Consider the following 17,564-nt stretch of genomic DNA (forward strand, 5'->3'; position numbering starts at 1 on the left):
AGAGAACAATTATTTCCAGCCACCACTTAGACTGGCATTTGCAGTGAAAACCTGTCTACCTTCCTAACTTTTTCTATTGGCTTAGAAATTCTCTATCAGATCCTGGCATAGACAGAAGTTATTGAAAATTGAGCTCCTCATCCTACAAGAAAAGGACTTGGCCTTGCTTCTTTTTATGTAGGTATCTTTTGATCCAGCCATGAAAACCGTACATAAAACCCAACCTTTCAAGGACACAAATATCTGAAGAGGAACATGCTTCTGCCTAGGAAAATGCTACAATTGGAAAGGCAAGAGGGTTTGGGATGAGTTGAACGCTTTAGTGATCTGATTCTACAGATGAAGTGTGCTTACCTTCCCAGTTACCTTGCAGACCAGAAAGTTCGTGGTGTTGGTGAGCTGTCCCTTGGGAGTGTGGAGCGCAATCAACCTGAGTGCTGGAGCAGGAACTACTCCTAAATGTGGCAGTGTGCCAAGGGACATGGTACACATAGTATTCCTTTCCTGTATTAAAGCTGTTTAAAACTATAAACATAAGCTTTTAAAAATGAGGAGTTGATTCAGGGCTATCACTCTAAGCATCAGCATGATGCCATCATCACTTGTCTTGAATTTCTTCCCCACCTTGTTTTCTTCCTAATGTTATTGATGGTCAGTTGTTTCATATGAGATTATATAAAATCTGGGGCTGTGCTATTCTGGTTTTTTTTTTTTTTTATTTGACTGGAGGAATGTGAAAGATTTTCTTACAGCTTGGACAACATCTAGTGAGGAGGATCTCTGACCATGCCTTCAAATAATAGGTAACATATCATACTGCAGTTCAGTTTTCTTGGCTGCCAGATAAAATCATTCAGTTTGTGTCTGTTTGAGGAGTTTGATTGAGCAGAGAGAGTAATTTCAGAGCAGAAGGTGAATGTTTCTAGTTTCACAGCTGTTCAGATATAAAACATTGCAGATAGCAATTTACACTTTCCTGACACAGATGTTTGCCTCATGGGATGATTCATTTACACTTAAGAGAAAAAATAGTTGCAAAAGTCACTCTTCCCTCAGATTCTTTATATTTCTCACTGCAGATTTCAACAGTCCTGTTACCTACCCTGTTCTGAATGACTAGCTAGAAGCATTTTTCTGCTTCAAAGAACATAAAGTAAAGCAATTCATCCACTTCTTTCAGAAACCGCCTGCACTGCCACCCTGCTTCCTCTGCCAGACTCCCTGTTACTGCACCCAGGGGTTTGTTATAAAGCAATTCAGACACTTTCATGATGGTATGCCAGCTTCTTGTTCAAATGCACAGAAGATCCGTCATACCTCTGGGCTCAGGATACAAATAATCACTCAGCAGGAATTACCTTGGAGAAGACTGCCCCCAAAATGACTCATTAATCCTGATATTGTAAAGACAGGCAGGCTACCTTATTTTTTGATAACCAAAGAATTGTATGTGAAGTGCCATCACTGCCTGAAAGGCTGGGAGGAGGAAGAGGGAAAACATTGCCATAATTAAAAATAGAAGAAAAAAAGAAAGGTATAGAGATCTGGGCACTAATTCTAAATAATGGCTCTGCAGTATTAGCACACACTGCTAGTAAGACAAAGCCAGCCTACAAGGCTACTCAAAGTTGAATGCTTCAAAAGTATTTATTATTATTTATGCAGTTGACAATGATTTGATAAGTAGAAAACAATTCACTGTAATACAATCCACTCATGCACTACATTTCCCATAATTATAAACCTAAATTTCACTATAAATCCAAATCCAATTCTACTGAAGCATGAGCCTTGAGATTTAGAGATGATTTCTGTAGTGTATATACTGCATATCATCATGTAGGGATCGCCCTTGACCAAAAAGGCAGACCACTGCTTTGATGGAGCTTGGCAGCATTCTGACAACAACAACCTCCTGCAGAATGCAAACCTGACCAGGAATTTTGGGTTTGCATACTCTATTATATGATTAGTGTAATAACATGTTTGATTTTGGCTGAGGAGCATAACTGCAGTCACAGTAAGAACAGAGTTTGCTGTATTTTGAACATGTCTTGAAGCATTTTGAACTGCTTGAGGAAATAGGCTTCTTTCATCCTTTCATTTAGCAAGATTTCATAACAAGACCTACAGATGCCCAAAGTTTGGAGAGCAAAATGCTCTGAACTCACTCTGGGGATACATATGAATAAGAAGAAATACAAGGCAGGTGCAACTAAGTAAACAATAAGTGATGGCCAACTGCAGCAGCTGAGGGTTGATGGCTGGCAAAGCTGTTGACTCAGGAAGACCCAAGTCCCAAGCAGTGCTTCAAAGCAAGTCTTCCACCTTTTCCAGGGTCCCTGAGCAGGGCCCTCTGTGTCTGTGTGCCCTCCGTTGTGCATACAGCAGTGGGTGTGTGTGAAACACACATAGAACTGAAACACGTTTCTCTCAGATAATCAGCTGCATGTTGCTACTTGTTTTATAAAATTTGCTCATGTGACTGAACAAAAAGCACAGGAACTAGAAAGCTCTTACTCTCTCAATTGATGAAGAAAACTGGAAGTCTGTAGAAATGTTAGATGTTCAGTTTAATCAGAAGCTTAACAATCTCTGTAACTTTAATAGGGTGTTGGAGAGAGCATGGTAGCTAAGTTCCTAATTGTGATCATGGTTACATTTACAAATCTCAGAGATCTCATTACACCTGATAAGGAATTTTATTCTATAGCATTCAAAGTGATTAGGTTTGCAAAACTGCTCAGCAGAATGTCTTGTGTTTTATTCATAATAGTTTGGAAGTCATCTCAAGGCATCTACCACTCCAAAATGGGTATGCATGTATTCTATGTACATCACATTGTGCTCTCATGCTTTAGTACGTGGTGAGAGGAATGGCTTGTTTGGCTCATGAGCAGCTGTGCTGAGTATGTAGTACATGCACATACCATCCATGAAATTGTTGTTTTGAGGTAAACAGTAGTCTGGCAAATATGCACTATGATTGTTTGATGGGAAGAAATGCTGAATTTTGATTTTCATTTTATTTGCAATACAATGACAATTTTTTTTGCAGAAATTCATTGATACCTTCCATGTGCAAATTTACCTGAGATTTTTGTCAAAGCACACATGTGTGTGCATGTATTATTTTTATTGATACCAGGGAAGACAAATGAGAATTTGCATTCACTTGATAGGGTAAGGAAGAGGAGAAAATGAAGTGGAAATTGTCTTATATTAATAGCCAAAACCACAATCTGCAATCCTGTATTGAATTACCTTTGCAGATTGAGTGCTTAGGAGACTATTCATTTTGTGTCTATCTCAATAAGGCAAATGTTTCCCTGGAAAAAAAAGGAAGCACAATAGTGAAATCACATATAATGAAAGCTAGTGACTATTCAGCTAGAGCTCCAAAAGTAAAAGTAAGGAAACATTTAGAAAAACAGATTAGGGAAATAAGAGACAGAGAAAAAAGCAGTAGCTGAGTATATCTTAAAAACTCCACCAACAGAAACTTTTGGTGGTGCTTTTGTAAATAAGGTTTGAAGGGCAGATGCTTCTTTTTCACCATTTTGTCCTGTGTTAAGAACACCATGGGTGAAGTCCCTCTGACAGCTAGATGCACAGCAGCCCTTGCCATCTGGTATGTAGAGCACATCAAGGCTCAGCAGAGGAAGCAGGAATGAACACCACAAAAATCTATTTTAAACAATATTGTGCTGGAGTCAAGAAGAAATCTATGTGGAAGTTGAGGTGACAAGAGGAGAAAAGATGGCAAAGCCCTCACATGTAGGTCAGGGACAGGCACCTATTGAGTGGTATAGCCACCATGTGTGCACATGTGTATAACCACTCACTGGGTGTCTTTTTCTTTTCAATCTTCAGGAAGAGGCAGCCAGAGTTCTCGCCCACCAGCCAGTGTCCGTCGGCACATGTGCAGCTTTGAAAAATCCCACACTGCAGTGAATGTGTAAGAGAAGCTGCATGACAAAGAGTGGTTTTATCCCTTGCTTTCTTTTTCTCATTGGTTTATCATGTCTAATGATGGGACAAATGTGGTGCATGCCATAAAATATGGGAAATTTGCTTATGTCCCCTTGTTTCACACAATGCCTTAAACTGATTGTCCAGATGTGATGAAGAGGACAATGAATTTTTTTTTTTTACAGGTGTTATTTTTTTTTCTAAAGCCTTCAATTTTATTTCTAAATGCCTACAACTTTGCAAATACATCCTCTTTTTTTGTACTAATTATATCTTCTTTTTCCATTTAGCCAGTATTTTTTTTCTTTTTACAGTTTTGCATAGATATGACATTATCCTATGTGTTTTAAAGAACAATCTAGTGTCTATCTCATGGCGAGACACCTTTGCTGTTCTCATCTTTTGTTAACTGTGCTTGTTAGTGAACTGCGACTGCACAGCCAGCAGAGGGAACACAGAAAACATTTGTTTAGTGGGATTCTTAGAACAGGTAAAACATTAGCAGGCACACGTAAATATAACCAGCAGGATTTGGCCTAGGAACAAACAGTATTTTAAAATAATAGCAGAGAACTTTTTCCTGTTATAATTTCTGAAAGATGTTCGTGTTCTGCATATTCTGCATTCAGTGAACAATAGAAAAATTCAGCTCTTCAGAAGAAAAAAGTGCAAATACTGCCCTCTCTGAGCAAACACAAACAAGAAAACATGCTAGCTGTTGCAGAAACTGAAAGGCTTTGCCTCATTTCTTCCAGATCTTTGCTCATTTCCATCTGATAAACTGCAGATGTAAAACAGTCCTGCTCCCTGCTCCGGGGAAGGTTGTGCAGTGACTAGCTGGAAAGCTGCCTATGATCCACTGACACAGCATTCTGAGCAGTGCTGTGTCGCTACAGTCAGAGATGCTCTTCCCCTGCTCTAATCAGTGCAAAGCTTTCTAGCGCTGTGTATGTCTCAGACACTTTATGCAACTTATGAACAGGTAGCAATGATGTTAATTCAATCAAATCTACCCCTCTGATTTGCAGATCAGAAGAAACCCATAGAATGCATCATACATTTGGAGCAGTAGCGATGGCTTTTACAGGGCTTGTGCAGCAACCAGATTTGGCACCCTGAAAGGCAAACTGTATACAGGCAGTGTAAGGAATAGTACAAACATTTTGTTACTAGCTTCTAATCACAACAATATGCCCTTCTTTTCTGAACTGGAACAAGTTCTGCAGATTCCCAGGGCACAGATCATCAATTGTCTGTCTGGAAATTCAAATGGGAGCCCAACACAGACATACTATTAGGAGGCAAAGGCGAATGCAACAACAAATTCTACTCAAAAAAGCATGGGCACAAGCTGTAAAACTCCTGAGCATGGGGAAGGCTGAACCTCCTGCTTTTTGCATAACAACGCTTGGGATTTTTTTTCAGTTTGGAAAAAAAAATCCCCATCCATATGAGCTCCTGAGAAACAACTCTGGTGGGACTCCAACTGGTCAGTGGGATTTCAAATGTCTGTGGCAGCTGCCCAGATAAAAAAGGTTCTAAGAAGCAGTGGAGTTTTTCAGACCTGCTGAGCATGAAGCTATTTTGGTTTCTCTGCCCATCCCTGCCCCTCAGGTTTCCTTCTCCCTCCAGCCAGGGCTGATGAATTCAGAGGCCTGGTAGTGTTGCACTGTGTCCTGGGGAAGGGCATGTCCTCCAACTGCAACTGACTGCCCAAGCTCCCTCTGGCCACAAATCCCAGTTTGAGCAGTAGACATGTGTCTGTCATATCACCAGCTGCCCAACATCTCTGCCTTGTCTCATGCCTCAGTCTCATTCACCAGAATTGCTGCAGTTTGCAAGTCAAGGTTTTTCTGGGAAAGCCCTGCTTCACTTGCTAGAAATCACCATGGGTGCTGTGATTTCCTTTACCTTCCAGTTACAGGCAAATAGATGTAGAGTCTTGAAACTGTCCTGTGTTTTGATGAACACAATACTTAGCATCAGGCTTTTATTCACTAATGTTAATCTCCATTCTCTGTATAATTCTGAAGATGATTTGAAAGGCAGAATCATGAAAATATAGAATAATAAAATTTTATTATCATATTTAAAAACACCAGAAATATCACCTCTGAGTGTCAGGGCTCTTTTCTTCTGAAGCTGCACATTCGTTGCCATGGAAACTTTCAGATACACCCAAAAAACCCACAGGCTTTACATCTGCTCTATCTACTGCAGAATATTAGGGAGAGCTGTACGTTACAAACCAGGGGCCTCATGACTAGACTTCCTGTGGCAGCAGGGTTAAGTTTGCACTCAAAATGCTGGCATGTTAAGGCAAGTCTGATATCTTTGAGCACTGTTCAAACTGTTGGGAGTATTGTCAAGTGTACCAGAGAATCTGACAAGTTCTAGTGGGAGAAAAACCTCATTGACCGCTACCTCTGCAAGGGCTGCACATATTTTGGCAGCAAATATCCAGGACAACTGGCTTGTCTGTTCATTAGGAATTTATTCCTACTGTGATACAGCTATTGACTAGAAAGCATTCTGGATGTTTAGCATAAATTGTCCCTTTTGTAGCTTCATCTAGAGGTCTCAGTTGTGCATCTATATGCCAAGTGAAATACCTCCCAGCCTCGGTGATAACGCCTTTGAGATGTTTGAAGAAAATCTGAATCTATTTGGTTATTTTAGTTTTATCTAATGCAGTCTTTTCACTGTCCCCAGTGCTTTTTGTTGCTGTTCAGTATACAGCTTTCAGCTTGTCAGTATCTTTCTGTTAAAAAACATGGTGCCCTAAATAATCTTCTATCAGAACCACAGAGGATTACAGAAAGCAAGGAAAAACCTCCAACTGTCTTAATTACTATTAAAGTGCATTAATAGGAAAGCCCTCCTGTACCACAATGTGGTGCTTTTGAGTGGGGAACACAGAATTCATGGGCAATTTTTGTGGTTGTACTGTATTCAAAGTTCATTAATTAGTGTTTCTTATTCAACAGCAGCTCCATGGCACTTCTTTTGATGTAATGTTTTTTGGAGGTTTTTGATCTTCACAGCCTCGCAGTCCTACATACTATTTTGCCTAACTTGCACCCACCTACACTCTTTCTAAATGAATTTAATTCTAGCATTTTCTTCACATTTTCCTAAGCTTTCCAGGTCCCTTTGTGCAAAACACTGTACTTTTCACTTTTCAGGTTCTATTAACTGTGTGCCTTTTCAAGCCTGTCTGAATAAATGCTTCAGTTCAGGCATTATCACTGGCTGCACTGTCATATACATTTATCTAAATGTGCAGCATGAGACATCTTCAGATAACACAAATATGCTTCTTCGTTAATAACAGATACTCTCTGATGATTTCAACTATTCTTTTTCCATGCATTAACTTTATTATCCTTAAAAAAATTACAAAAAATTATTCAGTAGGATGAATTAGTTCTGAATATTTGGTGAGGTTTATTTATTAAAAACAACAAAATAAACAGATTCAAAAGCTATTCACTAGTAAGAGCACTTTTCAATTTTGATTTGATTTGCAGGTTTCCTATCTTTGTTTCCTGAACACAGAATAAATTTTCCTGCTGTTTATGACAAATTGTTTATTATCCAGAACTTTGTATTATCTATCAGATTAAGTTGTTTTCTCAAAGCAACACATTAGTAGTTATTTGATAATTTTTTTCAAAATACCCAATGAACACACATGTGAACCAAATTTTTTTCACCAGTAATTAGAAAGATGACTGAAATGTGGCATAGCTTTGATATTTTAGATGAGACTAAAAATTTAGAGTAGTAATTATAATGAGTACTCAGACCTTCATTCAGACCTTCATACACATGATCAGTGTAATATTCTCACACCTTTTTTGAGCTGGGTAAGTAAGGTCTGTGATACATGCTGAAGTTGTAGACATTCAACTACCTTGAACTTCAACTACACTACCATCTCTCACCATCCCGCAACTCCCTGAATTCCAAGTTGTGTAAAAGTGCTAGATATAATTACTGCATCCACATTGCAGACTGTATAATATTAACATTTCAGTTTAAGAAAGAAAAAAACCAGTTACCAATAGAGTCAATGTACATTAGGTAGCCTATCTGTAACTCAGATAAAATACTATTTAACTTTTGCATTAGAGTAACCAATGAAGGGAATTAACACATTAAATTTACTTGACATAAGCCAGTGGCAAGATAGAGGGTTGGAAAGGCAGCTCTCTGGGCTTGTGCTTGCTCACAACATCTCCAAGTATCATCAGGTTCTTCCCCAGCAAGACAACATGACAGTGTTGTGTTTTCCTATGTTTTGTGTAGCAGTTTCCATCATACATTTAAAGTAGCACTCTAATTTACGCAGAATATTCTGTCCCATGCCCAAGGCAATTTTGTCCATAAAAAAAAAAAAAAAAAGGAGGTGAAGCAAAAAGGAAAAGTTAGTCCAGTAACTTAAATTTCCAGAAACACAAGTAAGAGGTTAAACTTTGCTATAATTATACAGCACCAGAGTGGAGTCCTGCTGTGAGAACTAAGTTCCTCTTATCATCCAGATAGAGGTTATAGTGTAAAAGGACTAAGGCTGAACTTGGTTTGTGACTCATGTTTTTTTTCATTTAGGTATTAATATCAGGCAAAAATCCTGAGCATACATCAGATAGGGACTGTGGTCAATGATGGCTCCCTCACTCATGGGAGAGTGCAGAGAGGTTTTACTAACCCAGGCGTAAGAGATGGATCCCTAGAAGCAATGCTCCAGAAGTTAGGCTTGTAGGAACACGTTAACCAGCATGGCTTGTTCTGCTAATGAGTGGCAGGACTGGCTGTGGCAGCTCTGAGAGGAGGGGCTGTTCAGTACAGGGAGATATCACCACCCTGGATTAAAATCAGCTCTCTCCTTTAATCAAACTTCATGCCCCAGTGGCCTTACTGAAATGGAGACAATAATAGAAGAGACCGTGGTGATACCAGCTAAGCACCCACAGGGTGCTGCAGTGCAGGTACTAGCCTTAAATTTTAAGCTTGTTAGCTTGGGCCCTGGGAACGGTGAGGCGGAAGTGGGACAGAGCTTTGCTCAGGCTCATTACTACTTCTTACATGACTGCTGGGTAGGAGAAAGCTTGTAGTTGGCTAAATACCTTTCTGTGGGCAGGGCAGAAGTTCCTCCACTGGTTTCCCTAGGACGGCATCCATTAGCAACTGCTATGTGGGATGAGAAAGGTTTTGTCCAATGCACAGTTTTGAACAGGGCATTTCCTTTTGCTCTGCATCCCCACTGTCTCCAAAGGCTGGCCATCTCTGTGTCAGTGCTCAGAATCAGCCCTGTGCACTCTGCATTCTGGAGCCAGCTGTCAGGTGGCTGTAACTCTACCCCACTCCATGAAGGTGGGAGCATTTGTTGCCTGGGAAGTACCTAACAGTGACCTCATCTGGTTGCTGATAGTTAGGGTTTCTTTTGGACGCGATTTTTGCTGACAAAGTTGATAGGCTCTTCTTGGTATGCATTTTACGTTCGCTACTAAGATTTTGTCTTCGTAGAAGGGACCGCCAGATTATCTCGATGCTTCCTACTAGCTCTGGCATTTCAGTTACTATAGTGACAACAAGGAGGTAGGCTGGGACAAAGCATCAGTCTGACAAAGAAAGAAAGGTAATATTTATCGTTTCTCCTATATCCTTTTCCTGTGGTTAATTGCCATTTCTGCTTTTTAAAAAACATACTAAAGGGATGAAACAGGAGATGAACTCTAACAGATCAAGGAATGTCCCTTGCTGTTTTAACTGGAAGGGCTCTTTCTCAAGCACTTTACCTAACTGTACCTGAAGTCATTTCCCAACTTGTGGGTTGCTGAAGTTAACTTCATCATAGAAGATATCACTCTGTTAAACCATTTCATGTGATATCAGTTAGGGATTGTTATGCATAAAATGATCAAGACAAAAAAGGACAATGTTTCAGGCACACAGAATTCAAAGTTGATTTAATTCTCTGTGCTCTGGATCTCAGGTTGTAATTGTGCTGGTGAAAGGGTCAGAGAGTTGCACAAAGTAACTTACCTTAGACCATTGGGACAATAATTTTTCACCTCAGAAGCATTCAGCCTCTAAGATATGAAGAAACCTTTGCTATCCAAAGTCTAAAGTAAGGCATCTTCAGGATCCTGCAGTATGGAGAGGAACCACCTGTTGTGGGGTGCTCAGACTTTATATTGCTCCAAGGAAGCCAACAGGGTCAGATCCTCCAGGCATTGGCAGAAGCAAAATTCTGTTCTTGGCCTGAAAATGGAGTTAAAATAAATCTGGGGGACTCCTCGTCACAAGGAAGAGCCAGATTTTGAGCATCTGGAGATACTGTCTAAAGAGCTGTAGGTATGTCCTACAGCTGAGCAGGATTATTTTGAACCACAGTCTCAGATTTGGATGCATCAGTTCTTTTAAAAACCTTCAGCTAGTAACTATTAAGGTCTGAAGTTATTTTATGTCTTGTTTAGTAATTAATAATCATCTGAAAGTACCAGAAAATGAGTGCCTCAGTCATGTAGAGAGTAAGTTATAAAGATCAATGCATGTATTAAACCAACACTTTTAATTACCAAAAATAACAGCAGATCCTCTCATAGAATTAATAAAAATTCACACAAGATATATACTTTTAATTCCTCCAAAAACCAAAACCTATAGATAAAGCTGTGAAAACTGAGAAAAAGCAGCTAAATGTATGTCCTTGCCTATAATGCATAAGCAAGCCCATCTTACGTGTTTATAAGATATCCATGAATCTGTCTCAACATTTAGGCTAGATGTGAGGATTTGAAGAAATAGTAGTTGGAGTGTTACACTGTGTATAGGTAAGCACATACCTAAAGATCCTTTGAGACTCTGGGGGTTCACATCTAGGCAGTAAGTGGGAAGTCAAGATCCTATGGGAAATTGTATACAGTACAGAGAAAATTAGGAAAGACAAATAAATACATTAAAGATATGAAATGGGTAAGCATCCTATTGATAAAAGGAAGAAACCACCAGTTAGTCCCACCTTGCCACTGAGCAATTCAGCATCAGGTTTTCAACACCCCAACTGTAATTCAGCTTGGTGCCCTCTCTTGCCTTTGAGGGGAAACCCATCCCTTCTTCCATTATGCCAGGCAAATTATTTTGATCTTCACCTTCTTCCATGGATAATTCCTTCAAAAGAGAAGATGACAATCACTTGGTGACTATGCCTCCCACGTGCAGTCAGGATTCTCATCATCACAAGTGAGGTGATTCCTTGTCTTGCTGAGACTCAGTTCAGGTCTGAGCTTTTGCAGACCCATCTTTGCTTATGTCTAAATGTCAATTAATGCCATTCAAGATGGCTGGTCTTTGTCCCAGCATAACAAGTGTTTTTCTTGCATGTTAATTATGAATTTTGTCTGAATGTGCTAATTCTGGTGTGACACCCTACCAGCAATCCAGAGCCCAGGTATTTCTATGACAGTCTTGTGACTCCAACTCAAATGTGACTCATCAACAGGCTAATGGTGCATGGACACAGCAAGGAGAGCAGGTTGAGGGAAAGAGCTGTAACAAGAATCTGAGGAAAACAGTAACAGAGAAGTTGGATATTGTCCAATAGATCCCACAGAGAGCCACTGCAGCTCTAAAGCTTTGTCACAAGTCACGAACAGTAAGGTCTGGCAAGTGGAGGCAAGGTGCATCGGCAGCGTAAGCTTTCCTCATAGAGCAAGTTGGTAACAGACAAATCCTGATGAAGTGGTTTTGTCATGTTTGAGTGTTGCAGTCCCAGCACCATGGTTGTTGATTTGAGCTCAATTAAGTGCATTATGGAGAGTGCTACAGAAGAAAGAAGTCAGAAGAGCAGAATCTGAGAGTGAGGGAGAGGGAAGTGAACTAAACAGGAGCATGAACTGAAGACAGAGGTAGTGAGTTCCTTAAAATAGCAGTGCTTGCCTTTGATGTAAAATACAAAATCTTGAGAACAAAATGAGATAGAGACTAAACAGATGGTGTGAGGAGGGATTCAAAAGTGACATGATGCACAAGAACTAGGTATGAAGAAATAAATTATGCAGAAGTGGACTTAGCACAAAAGGCAGCAGACAATCATCATATTTTTTCAGAAAAGCCCTTTGCAGTATTTGTAAGCTACAACATCAGCAAAATGCAACATGAGAGCCCTTGACTTATTTTCCTCTCCACAAGAAGAGACTTGTTTTGAAGTTAAAGCAGACAAAATGTGCTTCTGCATGAAGAGTTTGCAGATCTTGGCATGTTAAAACATTGCTTTAAAAATCTTTCACATCCAACAGTTGTATTCATTTTTTTATCTGTATAGCACTTAAAAAAAAAAAAATTATACCACAGCTCATTTTGATAAAAACCGGAATGCTTCTAAACCTTCATTCTTGTCTTTTCATTGACCAGTATAATACAATTTTCATTCTTCAGCTGGGAACTTGTCTTTTTTACTTTCTATGCCAAAGCTCTAAATCCAAGCAACTCTGGATCCTACCCACTACATGCTTTGGGGAGTTACGAATTTTTTATATCAGCCCTTTCTCGTGCCCCAGTTCCCACAGAGGTGGTGGATCCAGTGTTCAGAGTCTGGAGTTGGAGATGAACTTCCCGGCTTGGATCCAGCTCAAAAGCTTTTTCTTTTTTTCTCCAGGAATATTTACTGCTCAGCAGAAAAGCAACACATTGTCACGTACACGTTCTTTTTTTTTTTTTTTTTTGGCAGATTTACAACACTATCTGTGTTGTACCAGCTATGACAAAGTCAGTCAATATTTTTTTAAAATAAAATTCAACCAGCAATTATTTACTCCCTGAAAAAGAGAACTGCAAGAGTCTGAGGAAGGAAAAGTAAAATACTTAGAATGATACTGCAATACAGTAAAGGGAAGCAATCTCCCCTCATGTGTGTAGTAGCAGGAGACGAAGCTGCTCCCAACCAGTTTTTCACCCACATTCAGGGCAATCACATAGTCTGAAATTTAATCCTCAGGGCTCCTGGCCACTGAAGGATGAAACCCTGAGATAAGGCTGCTTTGAATAAATCATCTCGGAATTTCTCTCTGTCTCTGGTTTCCACACAGGTGATATATATTATAATTTGTCAATGATCTCTACTGCCTGACCTGCAATGAAAAAATTGCTTGATTCTCTTAAGCAACACTCAGCTCTCTGTCCCACCAGCTGCTAAGGAGCTATCATTCTGCTCTGTGTGCTGCTCCCTTCAAGGGCACAGGGAAATGCAAAACACCCTGCAGTTCCTCAGGGGCAGACATGACCCTCAGATCCTCACTTAGCCAAAGTGCCCAGCTCTTTGATGGGACCCAGCCTGTATGAGGAGCCAGAGAGTTTGACTCACTTGGTCTTGTTGCTGCTTGTTCCTCCACCCACACAAATCAAGTGTTTTCAGTCCCAGCACTTTATCCTGGTTTGTAAATAATAGTCACCTGGGAAGAAGTGCATTTGCCTCCTACCTGATGGAGGCCCCGGGAGTCCTTCATTTCTCTGATAGCTAAACTGTTCCTAAGTGCAAAAAGGGGAGAGGGAATAAAAAGGAAAGGAGGGGTTAGCAACAATTCCTCTCTCTACCCAGCATGCCAAAGGCTATAACCGTGGGTTGCTTTTCTTCCAACAGCTTGAAAATATTTCCTATAAGCTGTAAATCAGGCTTAATTAAAGCTCTTCCTGTGACTTTTTTCCTTCCCCCCTGCAAAGTAGGATGAGCAAACCTAGATACAAAAATGATATAACTCGAGTCCTCAAATCATGGCTGGCCCTCCTGGAGCCCTTCCCACAGGCTAGCCTTTCCAGACTGGCTGTAAGATGGATAACCATCAGGAATTAATCACTTTTGGATGAAATTCAAAGTAATTACTGCCGTTAAAAAAGATTGTTGTTTTCTTATGTAGTTTTTCTGGGAGGACACAAAGAACTCAAAGGGGGGGGGGGCTTATTAATGATGCAAAGCAATCAGTATTTTCATAGGCTTTTTTGTTATACTGCCTGTGTCCGCATAATGTAAATGTAAATAAACCCATCTTTATTTTATTTATAGTTCTAATGGAAAGTCTGTGTCATGGTCTGAACCAGGTGGAAGACAAGATCCCAAAGGGGAACATACATGGCACAGACTCTCAGTGCATGTGAAGAACCAGGAGACAGGGTGCAATCAGACAGCAGTGATCAAACCCCTCACTAAAGACTACCACGGCCAAAGCCTGACTTTTACCGACATCAGCAGTAAGACTCTGTGCAATGTGGTGGAGGAAGAAAATAGAGAGCCTGTTCACCTCAACCAGGCCAGCAGCCCCTCCATGATGGTGCACAGACGGGTGGCAACCACCCCACCTCTGCAGGCCACAGCAGAGGAGACCCAGCTCTTCTTGCCTGAGCAGTCCCCCAAGACCCTGCCCCTGCAGCCACAGTCTCTCATGGACCAGCTGCAAGGAGTGGTCAACAAGTTTGCCACTGGCACCCCGGAGTTCAATGCCACCCTCCCCACTCCCGGCTCAGGGAACGGCGTGCGGCCCCCGTACCAGCCCCCGCCACCGCAGCAGTCGCCCCTGCAGCCTTTCCAGGTGGCTGCCTTCAGCGAGGAGACCCTCTCTCCCCCGGCTGACGAAGCGGAGAGTGAGAAGGTAAAGCTCATTCAGGGATATGTGTATGAGAAAAACACGGAGGAGGAGGAGGACGAGGAGCCGGTGACCAGCAAACTGACTCTGGAAGACTCTCCGGCGCTGACGCCCCCGTCCCCTTTCCGCGATTCAGTGGTTTCAGGCAGCTCTGTGCCCAGCTCCCCTGTCTCGGAGTCGGTGCTCTGCACACCCCCAGATGTGACCTATGCCTCTGTCATCCTGAGGGATTATAAGCAAAGCTCATCCACCCTGTAGATGCTGCGAGAGAAAAGACAGGAAGGACTGCGGCAGCTGCCCTTTGGAAGGATTTGAGGAGACAAGTCTCCCAGGGCTGTTGGGAGAGTGAGCAGAGAACCAAGTCACAAGTGACAGGGCAAAAATTTCTTCCTGCACTTAAATAACTAAAATGAAACAAAAAAATCCATTCTGAGGGCTCAAGATTCTCTATCTGTTAAAAATAAAAATATTGTACTTTGGAAAAATGTTAGGAAACCATAACAAAGCACAAACCCAAGAGACAACTTCTATAGCAAAAAAATAAAGAATAAACTCACAGGAAAAAAAATATAATCACACGTAGTCACACCCTCTTTTGGCAATGCTTAGAAAGGACTCTGGGAAGTGTGACCTGGAGAAGTCATTAGCACACCTCATGATTGCTGTCTGTCTGCTACGGAAGCAACACACCCAGGAGCTGGAAGGGTGGAGTGTGGTGAGGGGGAACGGAGCTACTTGTATATGAGACATATATGCAAAAATATTTTTTTTCCTGGTTTCTACAGGTGGCATAACTTGCAGAATGTGTTTGGGGAAGAGGAGCTGAGATAATGTGAAAGCAAATGGCTCTTACTGACTTCTGTCTGAACGGTTTGTTCTTCATACTAGGCTGCTTTTTGGGGGTCTGGGCTTTTTTAAGGCTGATTGTGAACTGACTGGGAAACATGATTGAGACTCAAGAGGTTTCTGAAGAAAGCCCTCACTGTAGTACTTGTAATATGATAAGGACTTATAAAAACTGCCCTTTTGTATAAGATTGCAAACCATGTGGCTAAACTGTTACACAATGTTTCCTGTAGCAGAACAATATTTATTGACTATCTTTTCATAAAATAACATATTTTGCCAGGTCATTGCATCATTCCTCTGTGTTACGTTGGAATCAAATACATTACAAAATAGCTGTATACTTAGAGCAGCAACTGTTAATCTGAAAAAGAGGTAATTCCATGCTGGGGGTACAGAGCCAGCCCCAAGACAAGAGAGTGGAGTGAGCGTACGTTTGTGTATCTGTATGCGTGTGTATGGTATGCCTGAGGAGTAATGTCCAATAACTACCACTGGAAGATTGTCTTATATACTATGAATATTTTTATGTTGAAATCATGTTTTTATATTGCATTGTTACAAATATTCAATAGATATTTGGAGGTTTGTATGCTGTGCTGACACGTTCTTTTTTTCATATACAAGCTGAGACAGTTGTTACCCTTATATTAGGGTGCTTTGCAGATATTTTATGAAGTAGACATATGGTATTAATAAACCAGTGCATTGAGATCTTGTTATTTTACATGTTTGCAGCAAGTGTGATTAACAAAAAAAAAAAAAAAAAAAAAGAAGATGTAAAAAGAGAAAAGTCTATAAGTCTGTTTTAGAAATCTTGCAGGTGAGACAGGAAAAGTAATTCAACTATTTCACTGCTTCAGATAATTTAAAATAAAATCACATTCGGACAGGAAATTTCATCAGTGCTTAATGTGTGCATAACCTCCCAAGTTTTGTTATAGACAGTTCTTTTAACCAGTTTATGATGTTTAGTTGCATGTTATTTCCATATGATTTCAATTCTTGTATTTAATATACAATATAGCATCTTAAAGATCACTTCTAGGTGGCTGTAGTTCTGTCATTTACTATTCCTCCTCCTCTTGTATCTTTCATGTGTTTCCTAGAGATGGGTCTAATCCAAAGCTCCCTAATGACTGGAATGATCAAAGTCCAGGTCTAATTGCTGTGGCTTTAACTCAATTATAATGGTTATTACCCTATTTATAAATTTACTTGTTACATACAGGTCAGGATTTTAGATGCTATGATCTTTGCTTGTGATGCTGAATTCAGCTGAGGATCTATCCCACAGTTCTACACTTTATTTCCAAAAATATTTTAAAGGAATCTCTTCCTGAGATTATTAATATAGTTGCAAAACCTGATTTTAACCATGCTTTAACCACATGTGAATACTTTATCAAAGTTTTTTTCTGAATTCAGAATAATTCTGTTCTTTTTTTTTTGCTTTTCACTTGAATTTTAAGAAGACCTGCTGCCAATTATCAATTCTTCTCTGAAGATCCAAGTCTCATAGTTTTGGCCTAGTTATGCAGTATTGATATTGGAAGGTTTGGCCAGTGCTCAAAACCAGAAAAAGTCTTTTCTCCTCATCCTCTTTTCATAGTGTTTGCTCCCTTGAATACGACTAGTGGCCAGTTACTATTGTCGACCTGATATGATGAGCATGAAATGACTTTGCCCAAAGACACAGTTCTGTCTTTGTCAGAATATTGATGTCTCTATAATGAACTGAGGATGCCTGAGGGTTATTTGGTTGAGTTTTTTTTTTCTGCTTGGAGCTTTTAGGGGGATTTTTTTGTTGTTGTTGCTTCTTTTTTTTTTTTTTTTTTAATGCTGATTACTTATGAAAACAGTGAAAAAAATGCTGTATTTTCTTTGCTGATCACCACACTGGCAATGGATTCTACCTTCTAATAATCATAGTATAAGATCTGCTGTGCTGTTCCAAAAGCATGCATTGTTAGTAGCAGAGATCTGATACTAGGAAGCCAGTCTTTGAAGAACTGAGATAAAGAAGAAAAAAAAACATAAAAGATCTGTATAGATGAGGAGATGGCAATGGGGCAAGGTACAGTATTGTTTTCATATCTGTTTTGA

General features: G+C 40.2%; 1 protein-coding gene across 4 annotated transcripts in view; it reads left to right on the top strand.

Annotated features, from left to right (window-relative positions):
* Window positions 1-16,234, top strand: part of GRM1 (glutamate metabotropic receptor 1) — a 180,695-nt gene extending 164,461 nt beyond the window's left edge. Inside the window, exons 9-10 of one of the 4 annotated variants that reach the window (XM_050315117.1) lie at window positions 3,874-3,958; window positions 14,071-14,219. In XM_050315117.1, the coding sequence (XP_050171074.1) occupies window positions 3,874-3,934 (61 nt within the window). In that variant the 3' untranslated portion in view covers window positions 3,935-3,958; window positions 14,071-14,219. Of the gene's footprint in view, window positions 1-3,873; window positions 3,959-14,035 lie in introns of all 4 variants that reach the window. The other 3 variants (XM_050315116.1, XM_050315114.1, XM_050315115.1) reach the window with 3 other exon arrangements.
* Window positions 16,235-17,564: the final 1,330 nt, after the last annotated feature.

The sequence above is a fragment of the Myiozetetes cayanensis genome, unplaced genomic scaffold, assembly GCF_022539395.1.
Source record: "Myiozetetes cayanensis isolate MyiCay16 unplaced genomic scaffold, myiCay2020 scf2-11, whole genome shotgun sequence".
In the NCBI taxonomy this organism is placed as follows: domain Eukaryota; kingdom Metazoa; phylum Chordata; class Aves; order Passeriformes; family Tyrannidae; genus Myiozetetes; species Myiozetetes cayanensis.